The following is a 12,293-nucleotide window of genomic DNA, read 5'->3' as shown; positions in this document are numbered from 1 at the left end:
CCCCGGGATGCCAAACAACAAACCTGGAGGACGGAAAAGTTTCATTATCTTCCAGTGTATGTGTGTGTGTGTGTGTGTGTGTGTGTGTGTGTGTGTGTGTGGGAATCGCAGCTTCTTTCTGACACCCTCTTCTCTCATTTTGATTTTGCGCCCCAAAGGTAGTCAAATCATCTGGAAGTTTTGGTTTTCATCTCTTCAACCCAAATATGAGCAGAAAACACGCCGTGCTCACTCACGTTATGCTTAACTTCAACATTAAAAATGAGTGGAAGCATAAGAGCAACACTCGGGTGTTTTGTTTTTTTTTTCTTTTTACCTCTGAAATGATGTTTTCTTTAGCTTTGACACAAGTCACGAGCGAGTGGTGGTTATTTTAAAGGTTTATTCGCCTTTTTTGATCACTCAATTCAGCAGCCACTACTAGAACTTTAAAGAGATTGTTATAAAATATTAAAGAACCTTTTCCAGGCCTGGTGAAAGTGTTAAATCTGTTGTGTGCCCTTTTTGTTTGTTTTGTTTCACTTGCACTTAATTCTCAAGTAGCTTTAGGAACCAAAACTGGTTGGTTGACAGAGAAATGTAGTTGGCGCTAAATTCAAATATTTTCAAATGGATTCATGTATATTTTACGAATCAAAATTTTTGGACCATGAGAGAAGATGTTAAAGTTTTCTGAATGGATCCCAGTACAAAGCTGTACTCTCAAAGACACAAATGAGGACATTTTGTAAAGTAGACCTGAGTAAAAATCCTCTCTAATGGCAGGAATACGATGATGCTGAGGTGAAGCGTGCAGAAGGCAGCCATGTGTCGGTCTTAACAAACTCCTGCATCATCATCTGCACCTCTAGTAACCTTCTGCAGTGCATTTGCAAAAGCATCATATACATAAAACTCAGACTGTTTGAAGTAGGGTCCTGTGGAAAGGTCATAAACAGTATCTCACCTATCTCCTCCCGAGTCTTTGAACGACTCAGGAGGAAGATTTTAATTCTGACTGGGTTAACGAGTTCAATTTGTCTGAGGATTTGAGTTTTCTTCAAATATTCGACACGGGATTCCCGCGTCCTGCCAGTAAAACGGAGTTCACCCACGACCCTAGTTTCCATTTCAGAATCCTTTCAAAATAAACCGCAAACAGCACGCTCCAAGTTGTTTTTTTGGTTTTTTTGAGCATGCTGGGAAAGCTCTGTTAGGAAACAACTTTGCATGGCAATACCAGGTTCAGTGTAAGAAAAACAAAAAGGCTTTAAAGGCTAGGCTTCAAATATACAACTAACTAGCTAACTAACTAACTAAACTAGTCAGAGCACTACTAATACTTCAGTGGGTTATTGTGTGCTGTATTAAAACGACTCCACTCTTAAAACGATTCATGCGGTTCATAATTCCATAAACCTTTCCTCACCATTAATTTTACATGATGTGCTTTGTTCTCTGATTATTTTAGTTGTAAGTAATTACGGTGGCAGCTAGCTGTGGCACCTTCGTGGCAGCCTGGGGGATTTCCAGCAGGAGTATCCGTGCAGTTCCATGTAAATAACCGTGAAATGTGGAAACTGACGGCAGTGGAAAAGGTTTTATAAAATGGCGCTTGCGTGAACCGATATTAGGTTTTTGAGGGCGAAGCTGGTTTTGAGACGAGCTGTTTGCTCGTCAGTCTGGTCCAAACGAAACTCCTCCAGCTCTCCAGTCACAGAGTCTCAAACCAACATTCGGGTCGACCACAGAGGATCTCTTCTGACGAATGGGTCCAACTTCCAGGATCATAGGTGGAAAGGAACAAATAAAAGTCAACTGAACTGGATCAATGAGACTGGGGTGGGACAGACGAGGGTCAATATTTCCGATGAGACGATTCATCGTTCAAGTAAAAATAAAAAAGGAAGCAGGGATGTTACTCTGCTGCAGACGCAGAGACCCTGTAGATGTGATGATGGCTCAGAAGGAGGGTTTAGAGCGATGAAGAGAGGAGGGTGGGAGTGTGAACTTGTGCAAGGAAAAAAAAAAAAAAAGAGCGCTTACCCAAACTTTGGATTAGATCGGGGGCTGCGACTATCGTATGATGGTTCTCTTCTGTTTGCACTCTCCATGGCATTCTGGCAACTCCGGTGATCTCATGGAATGCCCGAGGGATTTTTCCTCCAGAAAACATCTTTGCACTTCTCTGCTGGAATCTCTGCGCGAGTACGTCTGAATGACTGCTGTGGAGCCCCCGCGACAACAATCTGAAATGTGCATTGGGGGATCTGGGGTGTGAACGCCGCTCCGGAGTGTGAGGGAAAATGAGAATATCCTCCTTCATTTGGATTCTGCACCTCATGAATCTTTCAGAAAGCCAAGGGGCCACGGATGTTCTGAGATGGAAACGTAAGTACCTTCCAGCCTTCAGTGGCTTGTGATTTATCGCTCTTTTTACGGACAGAGTAGACGGGGACGACATATGGAGACAATAAGTGTACAGTTCAGCTTACAGGGAACAATGTGCTCATAGATTTCCATTGGATTTACCCACTTGCACACTGGGAATTCCAGAGCTGAGATCTCAGTTTGTCAAACAGCACATAGAGTAGAGTTTTACTTGCCTAAAAACACACATATCCAGACTTACTCATGTCTAAAACCTCTGCCCATTCTTTGCTGCAGGTAGCTCCTCGGTGAGCAGCGACTGCCAGGCGGGATGCGCGACGTGCTCTGCCCCGAACGGCTGTCTGTCCTGCAGACCTCGTTTCTTCTTCCACCTGGAGCTGGACGGGATGCGGCAGAGGGGGACGTGTCTGTCCTCCTGCCCTCGAGGTCACTACGGCGCGCGCTCGCCGCAAATCAGCAGCTGTGCCAGTACGTACCGGCGAACGCAAGCGGGAGCGGGGATTTCTGTTACTCCAGTTTTTTTTTTTTTGTTGTTTGTTTGTTTGTTTCACTGTTCTTTTTTTGAAGAAAATATAATGAACGCACAAAAAAAAAGAAAGAAAAAAGTGGATTTTGGTGGAGCCGTTCTCTGAAACAGTCAAAAAGGCACATGGAGTTGTTTTAAATTCTGTCATTTCCTTTACAAAGTTATATAAAATGCTTTTGGCAGGGGTTTGGTTTGGTATTTCACCACTTCTCTTGGCAGAAAATATAGGATTTGTTAAAAAAAACAATTAGTTTCCTGGCACAGATTAATTTACAACCATCTTTGTAGCTTATGCTGGTGTAGATTCTCAGTCTTCCAGGCCATGGTAAATTCAAAAAAGGTTAAAAAACAAAAACAACTGGACTTCTATTCTGTAGTTGAAGACGTTTCCCTTCTCATCCTGAATTGAGAAAGCTCCTCAACTGCAAAATAGAAGTCCAGTTGTTTTTGTTTTTAACCTTTTTTGAATTTAGCTTTGATGCTTTTTTGGCCAGTGGACTAAAACTCACCGAACCACGTCCAAGTTTCAGCTTCAAAACTATGGTAAAGAATTTTCTAATAGTGTTCTTCCAGCTCCTATTCTGTTTACTTTGCGCAAAAAATAAATAATAATAATAATAATCCTTACTGTCACCAAAGAGGGCCCCGTGGCATGATGCTACCACCACCATGCTGAACAGTAGGTGTCTGTTTCTGGTTTCTGAACCAGTGGTTTCCAACCCTAGTCCTCAGAGCCCACCAGCCTGTAAGTTTCAGAGATCTGTTATTGTCCCATACATAAATCAGAAGCAGAGAAATGTCTGAAACATAAATGGTAGGGAGCCCTGAGATCCAGGGTGGGGGTCCTCTCCCCTCAGCATCCCTCTAAATATTATTTTCAAACAACTTTTTTCTCAGACACCCATAACATTTTCCTTTTATGTGTTTTGTGTGTGTGTGTGTGTGTGTGTGTTAATATATGTGGTCAGCTGCAAACAATAGTTGGGTTTCTGGGTGTTGATTTTGGAGCATGGACTACTCTCCCCATGCCGTTATCTCAGTCAGTCGTGACGTAAAACATAATAAAACTGTCTTCAGTGAAGCTGGTTCCAGCAGCTCCAGATTAACGGCAGCTTTGTGTATTTGTAGTTTAGATTCTTCCCTATAACTTCTTATAGTAATGAGTCTTGGTTGATTTAAAAAAACTCCAAGCAAAAAGAACTTTTTTATGAAAATCTTGTTTTTTCTTTTATTTTAAAAAAACTGCACGTCCCACAATCAATCTGACAAAATCAGTCCAAGTTCAAGATCACAGTGGCAGATATGTTGTTGCGTGGAAACATCTGATCGCAGTTGTATATCTGATGTGGTTGCGTTAACTTGCATGCGGCTGCGGGGTCTTCAGCGTTCAGGGACGGCGCAGGGAGCAGAAAGTGTTGCAGTGCTGACTCTGGGTTTCTATCAACCTGCAGAGTGCAACGCAGACTGCGCCTCCTGCTTCAGTGAGAACTTCTGCACGCGTTGCCATCCGGGCCACTTCCTGTTCCGAGGCAGATGTGAAAGCAGCTGTCCACACGGTATGATGGCGAACGCAGCTCTGCGAGAGTGCCTCGGTAAGCTGCCATTCCACAGAATCTGTGCAGTGCAGCTTCAACGTTGTTTTTTTGTTTTTACAATATTTTCATGTCTTTATTTGTGTCAGAGTGTCCTGCAGGCTGTGAGCTGTGTACGAAGAGGAACGTGTGCCAGAGGTGTAGGGCAGACATGTACCACCTCCACGGCCTGTGCCACCACACCTGCCCTAAAGGCTTTGAGCCTTACATGCAGCTAATGGAGTGCACCCCCCAAAGTGAGGCGAAAACAAACCTAATACATATTTTTCACATTTTTACTCCTCCACTTCAACAAGTTCTTTTCTTTTTCTTGTTTTGTGTGTTTTTAAGTTCACTGCCGGGTTGGTGAATGGACCAGCTGGGGTCCTTGTGTCCGGAAAAAGAGCACGGCGGTCCACAAGAGGGGAGAGGAAACCCGCACCAGACAAGTCCTGCTCTCCCCGAGTGTCTTTGGCGGCCCCTGTCCACATCTGTCCGAGACCAGGAAGTGTGGCATCAAAAAGAGACGGAAAAATAGGTTGTCATGAGCTGGGAGGGGGATGATAAAAAGAGCCATTTGTAAAATATTAAAATCATTAAACCTAATTGTTTTACATTTGAATATAGCACGAATGTAAGAAAATTTGTGTTTGGTTGATTATTTCTTTGTTGTAACGATGCTTCTTGGCAGTAAATCTTATACTGTTGGAAAGCCTGTTTATTTCCCCTTAAATGGAGCCATATTTGATAAGAAAATGCATTTATGGGTTGAGCAGCAGAGATGAGTTTGTTGGTTGGGCTCATGAAAATCTGACCAAATCTTCTCTGCCAAACAGCTTATTCTGACATTTTGAGCCTGAACTCTATCCTCCAAGCTGACTATGCTCACCCCCACTAAGCAGGGTTTCCCACAGACTACCTCCAGCCTTTGGAGTGGAGAGGAGGGGATGTCCTGCCTGCAGTCCTGACCTGAACCCCACTGAACACCTGTGGGATCAGCTTTGGTGTTCTGTTTGTTCCAGAGTGACCGACACAACCACACTGGCTGATTCACAGCAAACGCTGGTTGAAGAATGGGACACCGTCCCACAGCAGGGTGTGATGAGGAGGAGGAGCAAGGCTGTTGTGGCTGTGTATGGTTCTTCCACATGCTACCAAAGCCCCTGTTTGTTAGTTCAATAACTTGATAACTTGCCAATATGTCCTATTTCTTCAGTTCAATCCAATAAATGACACCAAACAAGAGCCAAAAGCAGAACAAGCAGTTCTGTTTTGACAGAGAAGATTTGGCAAGTTTTTCATGGGTGCAACCCACAAATTCATCTCTGCTGCTCAACCCACAGATGTATTTTCCTAACAAATATGGCTCCATTTAGTGGCAAATAAACAGGCTTTCTAACAGTATTAGATTTACTGCTAAGAAGCATCGTTACAACAAAGAAATAATCAACCAAACACAAATTTTCTGACTTTTTGTGCAAAGTTTGCATTGTGTAGTAGTTTGAAAACCTCTATATTATGCAAAAAGGTATGCAGCTAAAATATCAGATTTTCTAATGCTGTCAGTCAAAAAATGAGTAAGATGAGTATTTCACAAGAGGTTTTTTTTTTTTTTTCGTTTTGTTTTGTTGTTTTGCTGCAACGTTTGGCCTTATTTGAACCTACAGTGCTTGCATATTTTATGTTTAGATTATTTTTCACTGCAACATTTGAAGGGGTCTAGCACAGGTGGAACGTCACAATGGGGGCAAAAAAAAATCAGAATCTTATTTCTACTCATGTTTCAGAATACTTTGTTGTTTTGTTTCTCTACACTAACTTCTTCAAATCTGCTGCTGGCATTCCAACTGATAATCGCAAAGGTTTATTGTGCAATTAAAGAAACAGCAAACTTCTTTTTCTTTCAGCTGTTCCCTTTTCAGAGCTCCCCACAGCGAGTCGTCCTCCTCCATCTAACTCTGTCCTCTGCGTCCTCTGTCCTCACTCCATCTACCTCCATGTCCTCTCTGACTGCATTCATATATGTCCTCTTTGTCTTTTTCCTGTCAGCTGCATCACAAGCAATGCTACAAATCTCATCTTGCTTGAAATGTTTACATCCTATAACGTTGTAATTCTGTTTGTTCATACTGTAAATGCTTTTTTTTTTTTTTGTGTTTGTTTGTTTTTTTCCTGTCTGTCCAGGAAGAGGGATGAGCTCCTTTACATTTCTCCCATATATCTCAGAGTGTTTCTTCATCCAAAGTGGAGGGCGCTGGACCGAAAGCTTCCCATTCTGTACAGATTGTTAAAGCTAGGGGCAAATTTTAAAAATTTGTTTCAATAAAACATCCAGAAGTATGATTTCTATTCATTACCTCTGCTTACCCTGTGAAGAGATTATTGACAAACCTACTGGTCACAACTTTTGAGTACCCAAGCGTTGATTATTCAGAGGATAAAAAAATAGTGTAAATACGGAAAAATGACCAAAATCAGGGTGCAGAATGTACCTAATAAAAACATAAACATAAAACTGTTCAAAAACTAAAAACACTGCACTTTCTGCAAAAATGGTGTATCCGGAGCTAAATTGTTGAAGCTAAAATAAGCAAGATGTTAGCTAAAGGCTAAACTTAGAGCTGATTAGGTAAAAGCTAAAAGTAGCAGAAGTTGAGCGAAAAGTAACAAAGGGCTAACTGAAAGTTAACGTAGCAAAAAGCTAGCTAAAATACCAAAAGACCCATGAAACCTGAATATAGTAAAAAGGTTAACAAGAAGCTAATTATAGCCAATGGCTAAAAGTAGCAAAATGCTAGCCAAAAGCATAAGAAGCCAAAAACTGAGCCAAGTTTGCTGAAGAAGATTTCAAAAAGAGGTTTTAATAGAATATCTTTCTATGGGGAAACTATTAAAAAGTTATTTAAAAAAAACAAAAAATCACAGCATCCATTGCCTAGTTGACCTGAATGTTTTGATTCATTAATCGCTAAATTTAAAATTTAATATTTTAAAAAAAAAGATGTACAGAGAAAATAATAAAAAACAAACAAACAGGAAAACAGTAATTAGATACAGCAACAGTGCAACCATAACTGAAGGCAAAATAATTTCAAATGAAATTACTATTAAAAGCTTAAAAAAGGGAAACTATTACAATGTATAGCTGTAAAATGACCAAGAGAATCAGAATAAGTAAGATGCATATTTTCACAACATGACAAAAACTGGATATGGTGTCAAAATAACTCATTAAAAAAATACACAACTTTAGGGTGTCCCGATCCTTATAGGACAAAGCGGCAACCTTTTATATAAATTACGTTTCTACTAGGTTAAACTGGAATAAAAATACAACAAAAAGATTTGTTTGATTTGACTGTATGGATTTTTGTCTCTGTGGACAGGAATCATGTAAACATTAGGAGTGTCTGCTCCCCACTGCGCATGCGCAGTACTTCCAGTGTGTCGGAATATGTGTGAGCTCAACCCTGTAACACTAAAGTCACTGTAGGGTTTAAAGGCCGCACCGAGGGCTCAAATAACGCTGCAGCGTAGGTACTGCTTGGCATATATTTCATAACAAGTAAATATGACTGCAGCAGTATAAATATCTCCATCTGCACTTTCAGTTACGGACGCCTTCCGAGGGCTCTGCGTTCAGGTGAGTGAAGAAAGTGAAAGCTAAGCGAAGAAGCGCACCATTAGCTAACAATATGCTAACTGGAGCTGAAGTTAACATTAGCTTGGGGGGTGTTTAATCTCAGCGGACTGTCAGTTAGTAACGTTACTTTATTAAACACAGGTAAACATCACGACTACACTTAAAAAATATTTTTAAAACCATCAAATTCGCTGTTTTGTGAATGAGCTAACGTTAGCCTAGCTAAAAGCTAATGTAAGGTGGAGGCGTTAGCGCTGTCAGACAACCTTTGTGCTGCCATTTTTTTGGTCAGTTTTTTGAATGGGAAAATGGAAAGTTCTTAATGGTTTAAGACATTTTGGTGGAAAATCATGCAACGTCAGAGTACATCCGGATAATAACAATATATCGAAGTTGTCCTCGAGTTTGTGTCCGACTCGAGGGCGTTACCAGAAGTGTCAACACAACAGTGTCTGAATTATTGTTAGTCTGGGGGCTATTTCACAAAACCCACAGAGGGGATTGAAATGGGATTTTCTGTTTAACCTCGCTTGACCTGTCCTTGATTCGGTTTTTCAGAACAGTGGCATAAATTATCATTATAGAGACTTAATCTGTGTATTTAACATGCTCTAGTCCAGACTAACAGGTTTAGTTAAACGAGGGTTTGAGCTATGTGTTGAAATTAACGTCTTAACCAGCTTTGTGGAGCTGAAAGTCTGAGTTTTCGGTACCAGGGAGGCTCTCTTTGAGCCTGGCTCAATCTCCATGGTAACGGGGGCTGAACCTCTCCAAAGCAGGTTATGAGTTCAGCCTCCATAAAAAGAACTGCCCTATTTTTCTAACACGTTACAGGAGAGCTGCATGGTTTACTTTATGCTTACAAGAATCTTACAACCAGTCAAATAGCAAGCGAGACGGTCGGTGGTGAGATTTAGTCTTGCTCACTCATTTTTATTTTGTGCGTTTCAGGGGAAAGAAGTGGAACGGAGGGCACACCCTGCGGCACGAGGACAAACCAGCCACAGAACTTGCACAGGAAGTAAGACCAAGCTCGACCCACAGCATCATGTGACTGTTGTATGTTTTAAGTGTTTTACAGCAGTCCAAGACTCGGCCTCTGTGAGTAAACAGTTTGGTCTAGAAGAAGTTAGCGGCCACTGATTTACTGATCTGATTTACTGCACAAGAGCATAATTTGGGGCACATTTTGTTGCTCTGTGGTTAGAGCAGTTGTCCTCCAATGAGAGTTGGAGAGTCGATTCCTGGCAGCAGTCACATGTTGAAGTGTCCCTAGGCAAGACGCTGAACCCCTCATTGCCTCTGATGTGTGTCTTATTGGTCTATGAATGTAGCCTGGTTGGCTAGGAAGGTGCTATATAAGTACAGTCCATTTACCATTACATCCAACCAGGTTTGATGTGACAGTCTTGTTTCTCTCTGCAGCATGGCCGGCTTTGGAGAAGTGGACATGTCGGTGAATGCCCCAGCTCCCTCCAAGCTGAAAGAGGAGGCGGGAGAGGACTCCTGCAGCCCCACCCCCACCACCCCGGAGTGTGCCATCTGCCTGCAGAGCTGCGTCCACCCTGTCTGCCTCCCCTGCTCCCACGTTTTCTGCTTCCTGTGCGTGAAAGGTGCCTCCTGGCACAGCAAGCGCTGCGCTCTCTGCCGACAGGAGATCCCGGAGGACTTCTTGGAGCGTCCTGTTCTGCTCTCACCAGAAGAGCTCAAAGCAGCAGCCGCGGGACTGAGCCGAAGCCGCGGTGGGTCCGGCGCGGACTACGCGTGGTACTACGAAGGGCGCAACGGCTGGTGGCAGTATGATGAGAGGACCAGTCGAGAGCTGGAGGAGGCTTTTGTGAAGGGCAGGAAGAGCACCGAGATGCTGATTGCAGGGTTTCTTTATGTGGCCGATCTGGAAGGTATGGTGCAGTACCGCCGGAATGAGCATGGTCGCAGACGCAAGATGAAGAGGGACGTCGTAGATATTCCCAAGAAGGGGGTGGCAGGGTTGAGGTTAGAGCCTGAATCCGTCCCCATCTCTTCTGTAGCAGCTGCTGTCTCAGCAACAACGGAGCGTGTGAGCTCAGCTGACGGATCAGACTCTGCAGGCCAGTCGCAGTCTTCATCCTTTGGGATCATGGCCTCTCTGCCCCCTGTCAGACCTCAAACACTCCTCGGTCGCCATCTTCACAGTCCTCTTTCTCCTTCACCTTCTGCACCTTCCCCCCTGGAACAGTCTTTTTCTCAGCTTCTAATCAGCCAGCCAGAGGAGGATGAAGAGGTTGAGGATGACCTGCAGACGTACGAGTCTGCGTCTGGAAGCAGCGAGAGCGAAGAAGAGAAGGAGTGTGACCAAAGGAGAGAAGAATCAGCGGCGCAAAGGAGACTCCGGCAGAGACCACTACGAGAGAGCCAGCCAACCAGAATTCCTCCGAGAGGCATGCCTTCCAGCTCTGTCCTCAGTCTTCGGTCTCGTAGTCCTGATGGACAGTGCACTGTGACAGAAGTGTGACAGGACAGTAGTGGCTTGACCACAGAAGAGTCTTCTGGAGCTTTTATTAGCTCAGCAAAAACATTTAGAACCCAATATGCATCTTTTAGGTCAAGTGAAAGGAAAAATACCTCTGAATGATGGCATTTATCCACACAGATGATGTACCAAATGTTTGTTTTTCCTTTTGCCTACTTATTTTTCCTTAAAAATCCAAGCAGATTAGTCAAAGATCTTGGTCCATTTGAATGTTTGTGTCTCATAGGTGGATCACTCAGCTCTGTCCACTTAAACTTCACACCTTCGAAGTCAGTTTGCAGGATGCAACTTTGCTTTTGTTAGTTTCTGCTCCGCCGACAAAATAAACACCTGCAGGGTCCTGAAGTAAACTCGCTTGTATTTCTGTCCTCAAGCCAAGCTTGTTTCATTCAAAACTGGGTGGAAAAATTACAGCACTCAAAGGACTTTTAACATGCTTTAAAGCATTTTTTTAGACACAGTTCAAAAACTGTTTAACAATCTGGCTATGCATCTCACAGGAGCAACAATAGTCTATTGTTTTGTTTTTTCTTTAAGTTGTGTTCAGTCTGTGAGTGTGGGTTTAGCTGAAGGAACTTAGTGGGATCTCTTACACATAACTTACGCAGGCAGTAAAATGTCTCCTGAGATTAATAATGACTAATAATACAATCAGTTCAACTACAGCTGGTCGTTCTCCATATTTAGGTGCCAGCAGAGCGTCCAGAAACCGACGATCTGACGGAGGCAGCAGTATCTTGTGCTCTTCAAAGTAAAATTTCTGGGTTTTGTTTGGTTGTTCAATTGGAGATTGATGTTTTGAAAAGTGCACAGAAGGACCTGCTTCAATACCTGTCAATCTTCTGTCTGACAACGATATAGTGGTAAAAACAATGTAAGGAAAACTCAAGTCTTTTTGTTTTTAGTATTATTTTTAAAGGTGGACTAAAATGTCTCAACCTTTTGAGGACGCCGGTGACTCATCAGGGCGTTCTGATGTCTTTATTTGTTCTCATTCAGTCCACATCAACTGGAGCAGCTCAACAGTCTCTTTAAGTGAAATAAAACTTTGTTCTCTAGCTTTTTACTTTTTTAAACGTATTCATTTGGTTGATACTTTTCTAACATTTCCCGCCTTCGATTTGATCCAAGGAAGAAAAGAATGAAGCTTAAATGTAGCACCTTATGTGGAGAAAGTGAACAGTTTTTTATTTTTATTATTTCAGAGGAGGGCAATGAGAACGTAATGTATTTGAACTGGATTTTGGTGTGTGTGTGTGTGTGTGATCAGAGGGAGGCTGAACTCCCTCAGTTTTAGGGAGTGCGAGTCTTGTTTTAATCATGAAGCGTTTTTGTCTCTGTGAACAACTCCGGGTGCTGAAAAGCTACTGGCAGATCCACTGGAAAGTATTTGTTTATATGCGCAGCGAGACGCATTTGGATGTCTATTTTTTGCCGTACCGCTCCGAACAGAACCACTATCAGAGCAAGCGGCGCTGGCGTGTTCTCAGATGGGAGCCGGCCGTTTTCCCTCCAGCTGTTGTCGATTTTACCATCACCCTTTTTCACGGTTCCTCTCTCCTTTTTGTGAATAACTTAGTTAGTTTTTTGTTGTTGTTGTTTTTGTACGTGTAGTGCTTTTTCTTTTTCTCGTGGTGTTTTGTCAAGCTAATAAAAGTTGTTTATCAATGA

The 12,293-nt window shown here is 42.6% G+C and overlaps 2 protein-coding genes across 5 annotated transcripts; both read left to right on the top strand.

Moving 5' to 3' along the window:
- The first annotated feature begins 2,012 nt into the window (after window positions 1–2,012).
- Window positions 2,013–6,810, top strand: LOC108231829 (R-spondin-3-like). Of its 2 annotated transcripts, XM_017409174.3 has the most exons (6): window positions 2,013–2,370; window positions 2,647–2,838; window positions 4,348–4,488; window positions 4,578–4,724; window positions 4,819–5,005; window positions 6,652–6,810. In XM_017409174.3, the coding sequence occupies exons 1-6, from the start codon at window positions 2,286–2,288 to the stop codon at window positions 6,791–6,793; spliced, it is 894 nt and encodes a 297-aa protein (XP_017264663.2). In that variant the 5' UTR covers window positions 2,013–2,285; the 3' UTR covers window positions 6,794–6,810. The 2 variants fall into 2 exon arrangements, with proteins under 2 accessions (XP_017264663.2, XP_037837468.1); XM_037981540.1 differs by lacking the exon at window positions 6,652–6,810 and having other exon boundaries at window positions 2,015–2,370; window positions 4,819–5,023.
- Window positions 6,811–7,895: 1,085 nt separating this feature from the next.
- On the top strand, window positions 7,896–12,293 carry LOC108231742 (E3 ubiquitin-protein ligase rnf146-like). Of its 3 annotated transcripts, none has more exons than XM_025004423.2 (4): window positions 7,896–8,004; window positions 8,079–8,110; window positions 9,062–9,131; window positions 9,536–12,293. In XM_025004423.2, the coding sequence occupies exon 4, from the start codon at window positions 9,537–9,539 to the stop codon at window positions 10,602–10,604; it is 1,068 nt and encodes a 355-aa protein (XP_024860191.1). In that variant the 5' UTR covers window positions 7,896–8,004; window positions 8,079–8,110; window positions 9,062–9,131; window position 9,536; the 3' UTR covers window positions 10,605–12,293. The 3 variants fall into 3 exon arrangements, with proteins under 3 accessions (XP_024860191.1, XP_037837603.1, XP_024860192.1); XM_025004424.2 differs by having other exon boundaries at window positions 7,909–8,000; XM_037981675.1 differs by having other exon boundaries at window positions 7,905–8,110; window positions 9,062–9,211.

The sequence above is a fragment of the Kryptolebias marmoratus genome, linkage group LG19 (assembly GCF_001649575.2).
Source record: "Kryptolebias marmoratus isolate JLee-2015 linkage group LG19, ASM164957v2, whole genome shotgun sequence".
NCBI lineage: Eukaryota > Metazoa > Chordata > Actinopteri > Cyprinodontiformes > Rivulidae > Kryptolebias > Kryptolebias marmoratus.
This window is presented reverse-complemented; position numbering and strand designations above follow the sequence as displayed.